This window comes from Xenopus laevis, chromosome 3S (assembly GCF_017654675.1).
Source record: "Xenopus laevis strain J_2021 chromosome 3S, Xenopus_laevis_v10.1, whole genome shotgun sequence".
Classification (NCBI taxonomy): domain Eukaryota; kingdom Metazoa; phylum Chordata; class Amphibia; order Anura; family Pipidae; genus Xenopus; species Xenopus laevis.
The window spans coordinates 90625328-90643251 of NC_054376.1; the positions used below are offsets into that span (position 1 = coordinate 90625328).

At 38.5% G+C, this 17924-nt stretch overlaps 1 protein-coding gene across 1 annotated transcript; it reads right to left on the reverse strand.

The window, feature by feature from the left end:
* Window positions 1-369: 369 nt before the first annotated feature.
* On the reverse strand, window positions 370-8196 carry rxylt1.S (ribitol xylosyltransferase 1 S homeolog). Its single transcript, NM_001093516.1, is given in 6 exon segments — window positions 370-1316; window positions 2628-2798; window positions 4309-4623; window positions 6271-6373; window positions 6791-6964; window positions 7945-8196. Coding segments are annotated over 6 exon segments (1362 nt in total). The 5' UTR covers window positions 8120-8196; the 3' UTR covers window positions 370-892.
* Between the last annotated feature and the right edge of the window lie 9728 nt (window positions 8197-17924).

Below are 17924 nucleotides of genomic sequence, written 5' to 3' on the forward strand. Positions count from 1 at the left end.
GCACTCTGCGAAATCCAGCAGCTCCGGACAAAATCCATGGCTCATCCCAGTAGGACAATCTACCCTCAAGTACATGAATATGTTTCATGCAAAAAGCAATAGATTGAAGACTGCATTTTCTTTTAATGGTTACCACAGTGAATCAAAGCCTCGGCATATATTCCATTCATAATTTAAAAAAAAAAAAAAAAAGTGCAATTCCAGGGAAATTGCAGACTGAATTGTAGCCAGAGTACGTAGTTTAGCTGTGATTTTTGGTCACTAACATATAGACAGCTTTCTTTTTTGTATATTTTTCCAAACAATATATTTTTTTGCAAATTACTGAAAAGCTGTAATTTATATCATTTAGGACTTCACTCAATTCAATTTTTTTCATATTTTTATTCTATACATGAGCACAAACAAAGCCATCATTGGTCTATTTCAAAATGCCCCAACCAGCAGGGAATGCAAAACACAAAGCTTATAAATACAATACAAAACAGCAGTTTATACTCTGGAAAAGCCAATGGATTGTCTGGGTGACATTGTTAAATGGGCAACCTAAAAATTCACTTCTAGTATTAATCCATTCCTATGGTAATAGCTTACACCTGTGAGTGCACTTATGGCTGAGGCAATTATCATTCGAAAATAAATTAGTGAGGGATGCACACACACACATACCACCTGTCTGTACTGACATAAGAGAGAAAGTGATGGGGCATTACATGGAGACTTCTTACAAAGCCTGGATATCCCAGCTGGTCTTCCAGAGATGGTCATTTTTGTTGAAGTGGTGTTTCAGTTACAATCAGATTCTGAGTCATGCTTTAATACACACCCTGTCCAGTTACAGCCTCTTTCAAATCCTACATTTAAGAGTCTGGTCCAAGTCTGTTAATACATATTACTGGATATTTTGATCTCTGTGCAAAAATCTTTCTTTAAGTATGCGCAGAAATTTTTCCTTTAGCTGTATTCTGAACATCTGATACCATTTTATAACTGTTGCTCTACGTTGAACCTTTTCCTGGTAGGTCATACTTTTCTCTTGCTCTAAAATAGCAGGAAGTTCTGTCCATGATTTAATAAAAATAAATGGCGCTCCCATAGATTTTAGTAGATTCAAAGGGGCATTTGTGCTCATAGAGGAGTTCCCACAATTTCCTGGTGTCATTACATCCTCCACAACAGGAACAGATCCATAAGAACAGGCCTCATAAATTCGGTAGCATTCTGTATTGATGCCAACTGGGCTTAAAGTCAAGTCACTTTGAAGTAATGCATCATGATAAAACTTAAAACTCTCATTTGTTTCTAGCGGCTGCCACCTGTGGAAAAAAATGCAACAGCTGTAACATCCACTCATTTTAAAGGACAGATTGTTAAAAAGAGAAAAGGAGAGACTGACATACAATAACCTTTATTAAAGGAAAACTATACCCCCCAAACAATGAAGGTCTCTATTAAAAGATACTGAGTAAAACAGCTCATGTGTAAAACTCTGCTTCATGTAAATGAACCATTATCATAATAATATACTTTTTTAGTAGTATGTGCCATTGGGTAATCATAAATAGAAAATTGCCATTTCAAAAAGATAAGGGCCGCCCCCTGAGATCGTAAGATTCACTGTGTACACATACAAACCACATGTAAGGTCACATGAGCCAATTAACAGACAGAGTTCTGCCTTTTTCCTCACTTCTTCCTGTTACAGTTAGTGTTGTAGTATTTCTGGTCAGGTGATCTCTGAGACAGCACAGATAGAGTCACGAAATGGTGGTTCAAGGCAAGAGATGTAAAAGGGCAATATTTATGTAAATATATATTCCAGTTTGGTAAGATTCTTTAATATGTCATTCAATTTGATATAAACTGTTGCTTAAGTATTCATTTTGGGGGTATAGTTTTCCTTTAAATGGTGACATTATACTTTAAACATATTTTAAATTATACAAAGTGATTTTTGTAATATATTTTATTTACCTTAATTTCATACCTTCCCTATGTCCTCTTCTTAAACAGAATAGTGCAGGAAGGCCAGGGACCAAACAGAGTGTAGCCATCCTTCTAGCACACGGTGGAAAGACACTGGTATACCCTATGCAGCAACATAACTAAGCTACAGCAGACCTCCTTTCTCAGGGCAGGGCCCATTCCACACTCCTGCACAGCCCAATGGATGGGTGCACATGGACAAGTGGTAGGCCAATCAGAGGTAACGAGTAAAAATATTTTTGCATTGGGCCCAGGCAAGCCATCTCACACCACTGCCCCTATGTGTATGCTGTGCAGTTCCTTGCCTGGCTCTCTACCATATCCTCACTTTTGGAAACACTACCACACTCAGCATATCACAAAATGGTTGCCTGCCATTTGGTAGCATGGATCTAAGAGTAAATAATCAAAGTGATTGTGGGTTATAAATAAAGACTAGTGTAATTTGATTTCATACTGTCTGCTTCTGAAAAAACAGAAGCAGGCTTTGCCATTTTCCATATTAATTTATCCAGAAATTACACATTGCTTGCCAAATTGCAGAAAACTGGAAAGTGTCAAGTATTCAGATAATAGTTAATCCTGCAATTATGGTTTTCTAAAGATAAAGATTCTAGAATATAAAGACACATAAGACTTACTGTTCTCTGGGTAAGATCCAGCAAATTTGACCAAGTTTATCTTTTTTAACAACATCCATAAGTATCTCTCTGGATGAATTTTGATACACCGTTCCTAAAAAGTTGCACGAGTATGGCCGCGAATCTTGAACCAATAACCAATTTGGTTCGACAACTGGAAAATCTCTGTATCTGTAAAAAATGGATTTAATAGGCACATTTACTTAAATAAGGAAAGGGCACTAAATGTGCAGAGATTCATTTTCTATTTTGTAAAGTCTACATGAATAAAAAACTTCAATGGGGCAGTTTACCTTCAAATTTACTTTTAGAATGATATAGACTGACAAGGTTTTTGAATTACTTCTTCAGCTCTGTTCATCTCAGTTAAGTGGTGCCAGCCTTAGCGGAGGGCACAAAAAGTGTTGGCTCTGTTGCCCAGCTCCAATACTTAACAGTATCACTTCCATTTGCGTGCAGCCCTAAGTTGGCCAGAAAACACAAAAACAGGCATTTTCAGGTGTACCTTTGCTCAGTGTGCCCGTACAAAAGCGTAATCAGAAAATGTAGCTGAGCAATGGAGAGGATCCACTATGATTAGTATGGCTGATAAGTAGGCTGAGGGTACAGGATCCAACAGTCAGTGTGGCCCTTGTTCTGCTGGTGTCATACTAAATTTTAGCTTAAAATGGAAAAATACAACAGAGATTCATATAGGTTATTTTAATTTATAAACAGGAACAGACAAAGAAAAAAATTAATTCAATGGCTCTTACAGCTAAACAGTTGGTCAAAAAAATCCAGGGGTAGCCAATATTACATAAAAAAATTAAATATATATTTATTAGGGATAAAAAAAAATTATATATATATATTTAACATTTTGTTAAAACAGAGACATAGTGTCTGTTTTCGATTGACACTTCGTAATATAACATTAGCGTCGAGTAGAGTAACTATCTTGAGCGCATACAGTTGGTAGAGCGGCTCTGAATTTTGCTTATTATAACTATCATTTATTGTTGCAGCCCTTTTTTTAAAAATTCTTGATTTATTTATTTGTTCGTTCCACTTGATTTTTGTTCCCATTCATTTGTTACTTTTTTTGTAGCTGTTGTATCAGCCGAAACGTCAGCGATTGTCCACAATAAAAATCTTTTTACTACACTTAAGTGCGATCTCTAACATTTCCATTGAGATCTATATATATCTATATATATATATATATATATATATATATATATATATATATATATATATATATATATATATATATATCTATATATATCTATATATATCTAGATAGATAGATAGATAGATAGATAGATAGATAGATAGATAGATAGATAGATAGATAGATAGATAGATAGATAGATAGATAGATAGATAGATAGATAGATAGATAGATAGATAGATAGATAGATAGATAGATAGATAGATAGATAGATAGATAGATAGATAGATAGATATATATATATATATAGATATATATATATAGATATATATTTATAGATATATATATATATATATAGATATAGATATATATAGATATAGATATATATATATATATATATAGATAGATATATATATATATAGATATATATATATATATAGATAGATATATATATATAGATATATATATATATATATATATATAGATATATATATATATATATATATATATTTGCTTTAAAATACTTACGTAGCAACTCCCAGAGGCCACTGGTACACATCGTCCTCATTGACCCAAGTACTGTCATATACAACAAATAGGAGATCCACAATCCCTCCGCTCTTCTTTAGGTAGGGACGGATCCAGTCATTATTGCACTGTTCATTTCCCAGCAGCACAACAGCTAAGTGCTTAAGCTTGTGGCCTTCTATCAGGGTCTTCGTGTATTGAAGCCATTGGGTAGCAAAGGAAATCTTTGCTTCTTCTCGTCCATTAAGAACAAGAACCACATTCTCTGTTTCAACAGAGAAGTAACCAGGAACAACCGCAGGGCCAGTAATAAAACTGCAAACGAACAACATGAATAAACAAAGATGATGAAAATTCACCAGGATAGAAAAATGTATAGAATTTTCAAAACAAATAAGTTTGGTATTAGCCATAGTGAGCATTATACATTTTTTTAAGGCAGTGCTGTCCAACTTCTGTGGTACCGAGGGCTGGAAATTTTCTGAACTACATGGCAGAGCGCTGATAATGGAAGCTATTGTTGACCACTACCTATTTTTTAAACCACACTCACATTACCACAAGACCATGTCCACATTAATGGAAGGTGAACAATGTGGGCACTTACAGTCTGGGTCGGAAGTGTGAACAGTGCAGGGTTTTACATGTGTGAATAATCCAGGGGGATTACATATGCGAAGAAAACATGGGATTACAAATGAACAATATAGCGATCAATAAATCGTAGTAGTGATACCTTTTAAATCTTACACAAGGTAAGGAATCACAGCAGGCAGACTTTCATGTGGGGGGCCACACAAGTTGGACAGCACTGTCTTAAAGTATTTTCATTGCCTGAGGTTACTGATCCTTTAGGGACACTATCATATAATAGTTTCCCCCTTTAAGTAGCAGTAATACAGTGAACTGTTTTTCAATAAAGAAGTCGTTCACGTTTAAATAACTTTTAACATGCACTTTTAGAGTGATATTCTCGGACAATTTGCAATGGGTTTTAATTGTTTTATTATTTGTTGCTTTTGAGTTATTTAGCTTTTTATTCAGCAGCTCTCCAGGTTGCAATTTCAGCTATCCGGTTGCTAGGATTCAAATTACCCAAATTTTTGTCTAATAAAAGAAAACAATTCTAAGATACTTTGCAATATACATCCATTACCAATTGTCTATGGGTTTTAAGTTATTTGTACATGTATTGCTATTGAAAGCAGTGTTTGTCCATTTCTATTATCTGATCTGGTGGCTCTGGCTTTTGAAACAATATAACACAAGCCAATAGATTGACAGACCTGTCGTGCAGGAGGAGACTGGCTTTTGCAACATTGTTTAAGGAGTAACAACCAGGAGTCAAGCAAATGCTGCTTTTAATAGCAATTACATTTACAAATAACTTGTAAAGCACTAACAATTTTTAATAAATTCATATTGGAAAGTTGTTGATAACTGTGTTTTCTTTTATTCTGCAAAAAACTGTTTTTGGGGTTGATATGTCCTTTAAACCACACACAATATATATTTTTGCAACTAACAGTAGCAGTATTTTTCTAGCTTTAATATGCAAGGTTAGAACTACAGGATGCTTTTGCTATTACATCCAATGATCTATCTACGTAGCTGTGTAAAACAGACTACAGCAGTGATCCCCAAACAGTAGCTTGTGAGCAACATGTTGCTCTCCAACCCCTTGGATTTTGCTCCCAGTGGCCTCAAAGCAGGAGCTTATTTTTTAATTCCAGGCTTGGAGGCAAGTTTTGGTTGTATAAAAACCAGGTAAACTGCCAAACAGAGCCTCAATGTAGGTTGACAATCCACATACGGGCTACTAAATGGCCAATCACAGCCCTTATTTGGCACCCCAGGAACATTTTTCATGCATGTGTTGCTCCCCAACTCCTTTTCCTTCTGAATGTTGATCACTGGTTCAAAAGGTTGGAGATCCCTGGACTACAGAGTGAATGAAATCACCTTAAATCAATACTTCCTTCCTTTATCTTCCCTTCCCTCCATGGAGCTGTAACATCAACAGGCTCAAGAGGTCCTCCCAAAATATGCTCCCAAAGGTAAAGTCCTGTAGAGAGCAAAATATAATAGGGGAGTGTTATTAAAAATACAGCAAGAGACTATTATATTTCTTGAAAGCAAGTCTTCTGATAATTGGGAGTCAGTTGGTGTGTTAATGATGAAACAAAGAAATTAAAGTTTTCCATTAAAAGGATAAGCAATTGTCAGTACACAACCAATATTGATCTATTGTGTATATCGCCCTTTCCAAGTGGCTCTCACTGTTGCTGTGTATAAAAGATTTCTACGCTGCTATACATAAAATATAATTTTAGAAATTGTGGGTGACTTATGAACTTATCGTAACTTATCATCCTCTCCCCCAAAACTTTTAAAATCTTTTTCTAAATAAAATGTGCACAGCAACAAAACAATAGAAATAATAAAAGAAATAAAGATAATACTGTATGTTGCAGACACTCACCAATGGCTGCCTTGCCCCAAATTTGTACTTTCAGCTCAGTTGATGGAGGTGAAGATGCCAGATTTTTTTGTAAACTTTTTCTGTATTCATCTGCGATCTTCACACGTAAATCCTGTGCACTCTTTTCATCCTCCTCCCAAGGGTTCCATTCTTTTTCATTTACGTTAGCCGATACTAATTTTCCAGAAAAAGAAAGTCAGGGGGTTTCTTTATATAAAGAACTGCACTCAAATGACTTGCAAACATAGAGGTACTGCTTGAGTAACTGTTCACAGCTATTTAAATTCATTATGGATATGCCGTTACTTCTACCACAGAAGTCACTCCGGGGGCCACATTTTGCTGGACAAATATAAAAAAGTTGTCAAATCTTTTTGGTTGTTGCTAACAAAAAGGCCAAGGTTATTTACATTTAAAGAAACCTCAGGCCTGAGAACTGTAACCTGTTTGGTACAAAGATTTGACATATTGTGCATCCATAAGGATACCTTTTTCCTGGAACGAATCCTCCAGCAATACTTAAAGGGGTGGTTCACATTTAAGTTAATTATAAGCAACTTTTAAATTGGTCTTCATTATTTATTTTTTAGTTTTTAATTATGCGCCTTCTTCTTCTTCTGACTCTTTCAAATGGGGGGTCACTGACCCCAACTAAAAACAAATGCTCTGTAAGGCTACACATTCATAGTGATTGATACTTTTTATTACTCATCTTTGTATGCAATCTCTCTCCTATTCTTATTTCAGTCTCTTATCTAAATCAATGCATGGTTGCTATGGTAACTTGTACCCTAGCAACCAGATTGCTGAAACTGCAAACTGGAGATCTGCTGGATAGAAAGCCAAATAACTCAAAAATCACAAATAAAATAAAATGAAAACCAATTGCAAAATCTCTCTCAACATCATAGTAAAAGTTAATTTGAAGGTGAACAACCATAATTGTAATAACATATTAATAACTGAAGCACATATATTTTTGTTGATTGTGGCCCAGTAAAATAGAAGCCAGGCAGCAACTCAATACATCAAGTTTGTCCAGCAACATTTTCCAAATGGATAGAGATTTATCTAATGTAGCGATCATGTGAATGATTTAGACATCAGCTGAGCCCCAACAAAAATGCTGATGTCGATACCAAACCAACACCTACCTCTATTGCCTCCTGCACTATGCGATATTTGCAGCTGCGAGGATTTAATCGCCTTCGCCTTGTGAACATGGGTCGCCTTCGAGGGCCGAAAGAAAACACTGTATAAGGCATAGCAAGAGAAAAGACAATACAGGAATATCGCAAAGTAACAGAAGCGCTTGTATGTAATTCTCATGCTGCCTCTGTTTCTCTCTACCCCATTGCCTCCTATATGATCGCTCTAGTTCTGCACCCCGACATGATCAAATGGCAGACATAATGAAAGGAGCCATCTGATTGGTCAAGGGCACTTCCTGTTAGCAAATCACATGTACGGTGTCCATTTTAAGACATACTTGAGCCCTGCGGCTTTTGTTTCGTCAAAGTTAGTCGTCTTGTCGCCTCTTAAACCTCTTGTTTTAACAAACGTACGTCCTCCTGGTATTCATTACTCCAGGCTGTCTCATACCGCTTCTGTCCTTATACTCGCCATTGCCCTGCGCCGTCTACTCGTAATCATCCCTAACGTGACGTCAGATTTATTCCGTCATCCATCTGTCTCAAATGGGAAATTCTAATAGTATTTATGTGGTGGAAGTTCAAAGAGGCGCACACACCTGATTAATTTTCTCAATTGTTTGGGTGCACCTCCTGCAGTGTCATTCCCCACTGGAATACAGGAATCAGAGACGAAATGGGTAGCACTCCAGGATAAAGTTAAAAAATTGCCTTTATTTACCAACAGCAGGGCAGCATAGCAACGTTTCGAGCCTCGCATGGCTCTTTTTCAGCTTGAACTGGAGTGCTGCCCATTTAGTCTCTGATTTATGTGGCGGAAGAACATAAATCTCAAATGTTGAAGCATTTACCTCCTTCCAAATCTCACTGATCCCCCAAAATCGGGTTAGGGGGTGAGGAGAGCAGATAATCTTGTTCCATGAATCTCATGCTGGCATTCTGGCTTGGGCAAGCATTAATGGCAGCCAAAGGTCCACCTAGGGTTGTCACATTTACTATATTTTTATGCATTTCCCCTGTTACTAACATTGGGATCAAGCTTAATTTTTACAGGCCAGTAAATTGCCGGTATTTTACCGGCCTGGCCGGTAAAAATAATGGTTGATCCCAATGTTATTAAAAGGGAAAAACGATAAATATATAGGAAGGCCGGTATTTTTTTTCCAGAAAAGGTGGCAACCCTACTCTAGGCCCACCTACATGGAATCGGCATAATAGTTTGAAAACCATTGGCATTATAGAATTAGTTACATAATCCCTAGTGTTTCAGGCCTTTCCAGCTAGTTAAGATAGAACACAGGGCACACTGGACTCTCTTGCTCTGGAAGGACAGGCATTTAACTATAAAGGAAGCAGACCTTCGGGGGGGATGTGATGCATGGTCTGCTGCACATAGGCTTTCTACCCGGCCGGTATTACAAATTTACAACAATGTAGTTGCCGGTAATTTGTAATACCCTTCAAAAAAAAAAGCCCTTGGCCTTCTGTGGAAACTTACCTTTTCTTCATCTTCTGGGCATCGTGCAAGGTGGCCCGCCCCTTCTTGCAGCACAATCCCTCGGCTCTGCCCCTTTTTGCATCACGACCCTCCCTCGGCTCTGCCCCTTTTTGCATCACAACCCGCCCCTTCAGTTCCGCCCCCACCACTGGCTGGTGGCAACCCTAGCTGCACAGAACCCACCCACTCCCAGATCAGGCAAGGGGGGATGGGGTTGATGTGTGTGCTGGGCCCTTTAAGAAGATTTTTTGCAGGCTACACCTCTCTTGCTGTTGTGTCAAAATAAAGATAGTGGAAGCCAGAGGTTCTTGCAAGTAAAACAGAACAAATTATTGTAGCATCACAGGGTTAAAATCACATCTCAAAGCACATGAGGCAGTATTTGTAAGCTGCTGATGGCAGTTACAGTCATCAGTAGAGTAGGGTTCAGTCACAGCACTGTAGCGACAGCCTGGTAGATTAATGTTTCACCTTTAGGGTTTTTAGAGAATGTGGTCCAAATCCCGTAGAGCAGAAATGCATCAGGAAGAAGAATATAACCAGGGGTGTAACTACAGAGGAAGCAGAACCTGCGACTGCAGGGGGTATAGGGGCTCCATGACTCATGTACCGTTTCAATAAATATTGGTAAAACAGGTCAACCTCTAGACATTTTGGGGCCTGAGAAATAATTTGCTGTGGGGCCCAGTAATATCTAGTTACGCCACAGAATATAACTTGAATCCCTCTTCAGTACTGCAGTTTCTTCACTTAGGCAAGCTAGGGCAGCTTTCTGGTATTTATACAAATGGCCTGTAGGTGTCACAGTGCACCAGAGTTATACTGTGCATTCACAGTACTTTCTATACAGCTTAAAGTGTTAGAGTTGAAGGTAATGTTGAAGTGTAATGGCTGCATAAACCTGCTAATAAAGCACTGTTATACTCTACTCATCCTTGGCTACCTAAAACATAACAAATTGGCGACGAGATGTCTCTTTTACCTCTGCAGCAGCCTGCACCTTTTCTCCCAAACCCTGGTGAGCCTACCAAACTTTTTACTGCTTGGATCCGTATGTTTGAAATTTACATTATTGCTGCTGACCAAGGGAAGATTTCTGCTGCTAGAAAACGTGCTTTACTTATTCATTGCCTGGAAGCAGAGGGACAGTGTATATTCTATACATTACCATTAGCTGTTGAGACTTATGAAACTGCTCTTACTGCTATAAAGAACTTTTTCGTGGCAAGAGTAAATGTGGTGGCTGAAAGATATAAATTCCGCCAATGTGGACACGTAATGGTGAATCCACAGAACAATTTGTAGTAGCTTTGAGAGAGCTGGTTGTTACCTGTGACTTTGGGAATCTAACAGATGAAATGCTAAGAGAACAAATAGCAGGAAAAAAAACTCACCTTGCATTAGAGCTGGGAATGTACAGACTGTAAATCCGGCAATGTGGCCTAATAATGTACAGTCACAGGCAAAATAGAGTGCTAAGGAAAGTGATTCACCTACACTGCAAAACCATACAGCAAATACAAATAAAAAATACTGCTTTCGCTGTGGTTCAACACAACACACTGCAAATTATGCTACATGTGCTGCAAATGCAAAAAAGTAGGACATTTTGCTAAGATCTGCCGTAGTTCTGCTAAAGATGTTCATGAAGTCACTGCTTCAGATGTTACTGCTGATTGTTTGTCACGTTTACCTTCATCTGCAGCTTCTGATACACTGGATGTGGACATAGAAGTTGTAGCACTAACTGATTTGTCTACAGTTACAGCTGCTGAATTACAATGGCCAAATGCTGAGAAGAAACTCAGTCCTGATCTTCAACCTTACTACAGGATTAGACATGAACTGTCCTTAGTAGATGGCTATGTTGTCCATGGAGCTCACCACTTACTGGTACCAGAGACCTTGCGAGAAAAGCTTGTACAACTCGCACATTCGAGTCATCAAGGAATTGTTCGTACAAAACAAAGACTATGAGAACTATACTGGTAGCGAGCAATGGATGCCGATGTGGTAACTGCCATTCATTCTTGTGTTACTTGTCAGAATCATGACAAAACAGCTACACATACACAGCGATGATTCTGGGGCTGCTGCTGCCTGAGGCAGCAGCCCAAATGCCGCCCCCTCCTCTCCCGCTCTGCGCTTAAAAATTAGCGTCGGAGCGGGTCTAAGGGGGCAGTATCGCTAGTGCCATAAGCGCAATGGCGCTCTCTGCACTAGTGGAGCAAAATTCCATGTTAAAACCTGGAAGTTTGGCTCTTAAAGTTTCTCATATAAAATCAGCTACAGTAATAGCATTTCTGTCTACATTTTTCAGCAGAGAAGGTAATCCAAAGGAGTTAATATGAGACAACGGACCACAGTTTGTCTCACCTGAGTTTGAATTCTTTCTGAAAGAGAGGAATATTGTGCATAGGAAATCTTCAGTGTATTACCCACAAGCAAATGGAGAAATCTAGCGATTCAACAGAAGTTTGAAAGAAGCACTACTGAAATCTTGGAAAGTATTCCTACATAACTATAGAGCAATGCACCATGCAACAACCCAATCATCTCCAGCTGAATTATTACATGGCAGACAGATGTGCACTGTTTCATGTTGCAGACATCAAACTTCCACAAAATACTGTGCCTACAAAATAATTTACTGCGGACATTGTCAAACGTCAACAAGCCAATGCAAAGCTTATACTGACAGAAAATGTGGTGCAAGAGGAGTGCACTTTCAGCCTGGATCTTTAGTCAGAATTAAGAAACCAGGAATACTGAAACAAGGACAATCTAAATTTACTACACCACTTGAAGTGAAACGCCAGCGAGGACCATACACATATGAACTGTCTGATGGACGCATATGGAATGCAAGTCGTCTTGCTTCTGTTAGATATGACTTTGGAAAAGCTCCATTTGATGAAGGACATTTTCCTACTCTTGATGCCAACTGCAATAGACCTGAAGAAAGTGAACCTATAAGGCGTACTGAGAGAATCAGAAAACTACCTGCATGGACCAAGCACTATGTGATGTAAATAATGCATAATATTGCTTTAAAATGCATACTGTTTAATTGTTGTTTTTTATTACAGTTGTCCAAATGCTTTCCTACTATAGGGGGAATATGTGGTGTTTATACAAATGGCCTGTAGGTGTCACTGTGCACAAGAGTTATATATGTGCATACACAGTACCACGCCTCTCCAATCACTTTATTCAGGTGTGACAGGAAGTGGTCACTATCTCTAAGAACCAATAATATGGATGCTAATTGAAGAAATGAGATACATGGGCTTCCATCTAGTAACTGTTGAAATTAACAAGTAGACATTTAAAGCCCTAGGGGCTATAAACCTTATGGGTCCCTACAGCACTTAAGATAGACATTTTCTATTTAAAATTATTGAATGGCTCATATTACTAGAAAAGTATATTTTTATGAAATGGTTAATTTAGATGAAGTAGTGTTTTATATATGAGCTCTTTTATGCAATGTATTTTAGAGACACTTGAAGTGTTCATAGGTATAGTTTTCCTTTAATGAGTACAAGAATGTCTAGGCATGTATTCAGTGCAGTTAACAGAAGCATTAAACCATGCATATTATATAGATTTTACAGATAAATATTATTGCTGATGGATATATGATTTTGATATAATATGCTATAGTAACTCCAGGGGCGCTGCGCAAATGAGGCAAGTCGAAAAACTCACCTAAGGTGACAGTGCCAAGCATAGTGCCAGGGGCGGCAAAAAAAAAACGCTCCTGGTATCTTTATGAGACAAATTTCTGTTTTTTTAAACTGAAAATTCTGCTTTCTAGTGCAAAAGAATGCAATTGCACTCTCTGGACTATCAATGCACCCCTTCCAACTCCCTCCGGCACAGATAAAAGTTAAGCGTTGAGGGGCAAGGAGGGTGGCATTGCAGGGTCCACCTCAAGAGGCTCCTGCATTAGAAACGGTGCTGGGAAACACAGGCAGTGTGAATCCACAGTACTCACAGGCAATATTGTGTAACTTGTCATTTATGATAATGCCAGCAGGGTGCATAACATGTCAGCTAATTCATATAATCAAGTGTAGAGTTCAGTTGTTTTGTACTTAAAAAAATGCTTACTAAAGAAAAATGCATATTCCTTTGCTGGTGACAATATTCTTGCTGAAATACTTCCTGGATTTTGATTTGGCCATGGACATTTCCACCTCCAAGCTTTTAATTCACTTATTTAGTGGCAATAGTATTGTACACACTCAACCTAAACATATATCCACAAATGCTGGGCATGCCTACCCATTCACATAAAAAGAGGGAAATAAGAAAATTATTAGAAGAATAAGAAATCAAATAGGCTGAAGGAAAAAGGAATACATGGTAGTTGGACAGAAAGTGAAGCAACCAAAAGGCAGAACGTAAACAAGAGAGGGAACAGAAACTGTAAGCCATGAGCAAGGGGCCCATTTACTAAGGGTCAAAGTGAATTCAAAGTGAATTTTGTAATTCAAAAACTTTGAATTTCAAAGTAATTTTTGGGTACTTCGACCATCGAATAGGTCAAGATTCAATTTGAATTGAAAAAACTTTGACTTCGACACTTCGCCACTTTAAACCTGGCCAATTGCTATGTTAGCCGATGGGGACCTCCTAGAACCTATAGTGAGTATTTGGCTAAGTTCTTAGAAGTCAAAGTTTTTTTTAAAAAAATTGTTCGATTCAAATGATTTCTACAATCAAACGATTTGAATTTGATCGAAAACGGCTAAATTCACTAAAAAAATCTTTGACTATCGAATTTCTACAATTCGATGTTCGAATTTCGAAGTTTTACCACTTCGAAATTTGACCCTTAGTAAATGTGCCCCTAAATGTGCTGAAGACAGAGACAGAGAGCAGAAGGAAAAAGGACATAACAAGGGCTCATAGAATGGGAATCAGAATAGGGAAAGCATCTGTGGAGATGGAAAATTAAGAGGGTAGAGAATAGCAGTGTATGATAAAAAAAAAATTGGTAAATAAAATTGAAAAGAAATTTGGTACTTTAAAAAAAAGTAAATATAATGAGATAACGGTGGACCAAAATGTATGATGAATACCTGCTAATTAGTTGTAGACCATACCTCAGTAGCCCCATGAAATGGGGGCAGTTAGCTAGTAAGTTAGCTTTCATTCATACAAACCTTTAGCTGCAATATCTGCCTTAAACTGTAAATTGTTTTGTTTTGTGAAATTTTGTTTTGCTTTGAAATTTGTAAATTCCATAAGTACATTCATGATTATTCAGCAGTTTTAAGACTATTTTAAAAACAACAACAACAACAGTGAAGGGAGCCACATGACTTCACTTAAAGGTTATTCATGCTTCATATGGTTTAAGATATGCTTCTTTTAATATATTAGTTAAAAAACATCCCAGGTGGAACTAATCTATGGAAAGTTTTATCCTCATTGGTTAAATTATCTACTTAAAAAATAAGTCTGTATATCAGTACAGGTATGGGACCTGTTATCCAGAATGCTCGGGACCTGGGGCTTTCCAGATAATAGATCTTTCCGCGATTTGGATCTTTGTACCTTAAGGGTAAGGCCACACTGGGCGTTTTGGGGAGATTTGGTCGACCTGGCGACTAATCGCCTCGTCTTTGCGGCAACAAATCTCCCCAAACGCCTTCCCTCACTCTGCGCCGGCTAAAATGAAAAACCGCCGGCGCTAATCAGACGCGGCGATTCGTTTTCCGAAGTCGCCCGCTTCGGCCACTTTGGCCTTACCCTAAGTCTACTTGAAAATCATTTAAAAATGAAATAGGGTGGTTTTGCTTCCAATAAGGATTAATTACAACATAGTTTGGTATAGTACAAGGTACTATTTTATTATTACAGAGAAAAGGGAAATCATTTTTAAAAATCTGGATTATTTGAATAAAATGGAGTCTATGGGAGACAACCATCCCGTATTTCTGAGCTTCCTGGATAACAGGTCCCATACTTGCATAAGTGAATAAAGCAATTAGGAAGTTATTGAATCAGATATAAATGATTTAAGATGGCCATAGACACAAAGATAAAGTCCCATCAAAATGTGTAAGATTTTCGGACCGTGCGAGGATCATCCCGATTTTTTTTGTACCATGGCGATCGGTCGTTTACTCGATTGGACAGGTTGGCTAATGATAATATTGCTGCACGTATTGCCTGTCTGACGACATGAATGGGTGTCTGTCACTACAATTTGTCAGACGTAACTTTCATACGATTGCTGTCATAGCAAGAACATTTGATTTGTTCTTTTACTACTTTATTTAATCTGAATGGTTAGTTGCAGGTAAGGAGATTGCAATTTCCGATCGTTCGTCAGATACGAGTCTAAAATCTGCATGTCTATGGTCAGCTTTATACATGCCAGGATTCCCCAGGAAATAAGTAGCTGCAGCTCAAGATGACCAAAAACAATTATTCCATTGCGTTGGTATCAGGTCTCAAAACTACAATTTTATATACGTTTTATAAGATTTCCAAATGCAAAGGTATAAATATGTGGGGAATTCCACACTTTGCATCAAGGTTTCAACTGGCTTCCTTACGTTGCATTCTGTTCTTAATTATATATACCACACACATATTTGTAGTGTATAAAACAGGGGTAGGTAACCTGCAGCTCAGGAGCCTTATGTGGCCCTTTATCCTGCTTGCTGCGGCTCAGTTTTGCGGCTTTGAACATAGCCATACAAAGGAAGATCTGCTATTCTGGTAAAGATCCCAAACAATATTATCATTGCTTAATTTGTCTGCCCAGGTGATGGGCCGACTGCTGTTCCCAGGGCAGTATTTGGAGCTTATTGTTAATCTGTGCAGACATGCTCGACAAGGACACAAATACAGCAAAACTGCATTCTTGGCCAATGGGATTACTAGACTTAAAATCATTTGAACAATATTTTAAGGCATAATTTTGACTTCCTTAAATGGAAAAAAAAACATTCCAACTTAGTCAAATGCAGGCAATGCTTTTGAATTTGAAAATGATCTTAAACATCTAATATAAAAATTCTAAATGGGTCCCATCATTAAGCTTCTAAGCTGATGCCCTAGAGTGTGAGTAAGAGCAGCAGAGTTAGTTTGCTTCACCCTCAAAGTCCAAAGTTTTGCCTAAAGCAGGTTCTATTCCAGCATACTCATTTTTGAGAAAAAAAAAGACATGTCCGGGGGGTGGGGGTTTTGAGGGGGAAATCACATTTCTGCAATTACAGCATTTGGGCCATATTTTTTCAGGGATTTATTTAGACTAAATAAACAAACTAATAGTACATTGTGCTAACAAACAAAGACTTTGGACCAAGTTTGTTTAAGGGTTATCCCATTCCAAATATTGTACATGGGCCACAGCAGTTAGCTTAACCTCACTGTTTGTTTAAACACAGTGGGCAGGAATTGCAATGACATGTCAACAGTCCTCTGTTTCTTAACTTTAAGGGTCTGGCCACACGGGCAGATTCGGGGAGATTAGTCGCCAGGCGACAAATCTCCACTTCTTCGCGGCGACTAATTTCCCTGATCTGCCTTCTGCAGGCTAAAATGTCAATCGCCTGAGTGCAGGCACACGGAGCACTTCGGTTTCCGAAGTCGCCCGAAGTTTCCTCGTGAGGCAATTACGGGCGACTTCGGAAAATGAAGCATTCCATGTGCCTGCCCCCAGGCAATTTACATTTTAGCTGGCGGAAGGCAGATCGGGGAGATTAGTCGCCGCGAAGAAGAGGAGATTTGTCGCCTGGCGACTAATCTCCCCGAATCTGCCCGTGTGGCTAGACCCTTAAAGTTAAGAAACAGAGGACTGTTGACATGTCATTGCAATTCCTCGAATCTGCCCTTGTGGCCAGACCCTAAAGCAGGTTTGGCCAGACCCTAAAGCAGGTTTATCCAAAGCAAGGGGGGCTTCAGGTATGTGAATAATTGAAGTAAAAGGGCCATACACGGGCAGATAAAGCTGCCGATATGGGTCCTTTAGACCAATTCGGCAATTTATCTGCCCGTGTATGGAGGCTTCTGACGGGTCTTACCGATCGATATCTCGCCACGATATCGATCGGGAAGGTTTAACTTTTCCACCGACCTGTCTGAGCCCATTGCTCCTCTTTGTAATCAGATTGTTCGGCCCTAGGGCCAAATATTTGGATTACCCCGATATAGCCCTACCATATCGGTGAAAGCTCTTGTTTGGCAATGTTGCCAGACGAGCGGATCTCTTCATGTATGGCCAGCTTAAGATCTCCGAAGGAAAACCTTTTTCTGATCAGCCTTTAAGGTGCCGTGACTGCGGTAGACCTACAATGGTTTGATCTGGTCTCTGCCAGATGAGAATTTCAGATCTGCTCATTAACTAACTGAGTCGGCAGTTAATATCAGCCTGTGAGTGGCCATCTGGCCACATCTCACCATTGTCAGTCTGTAATTAATTTCACTATAACTGAAAAAAGTATTTGTCTATGGTGAACAA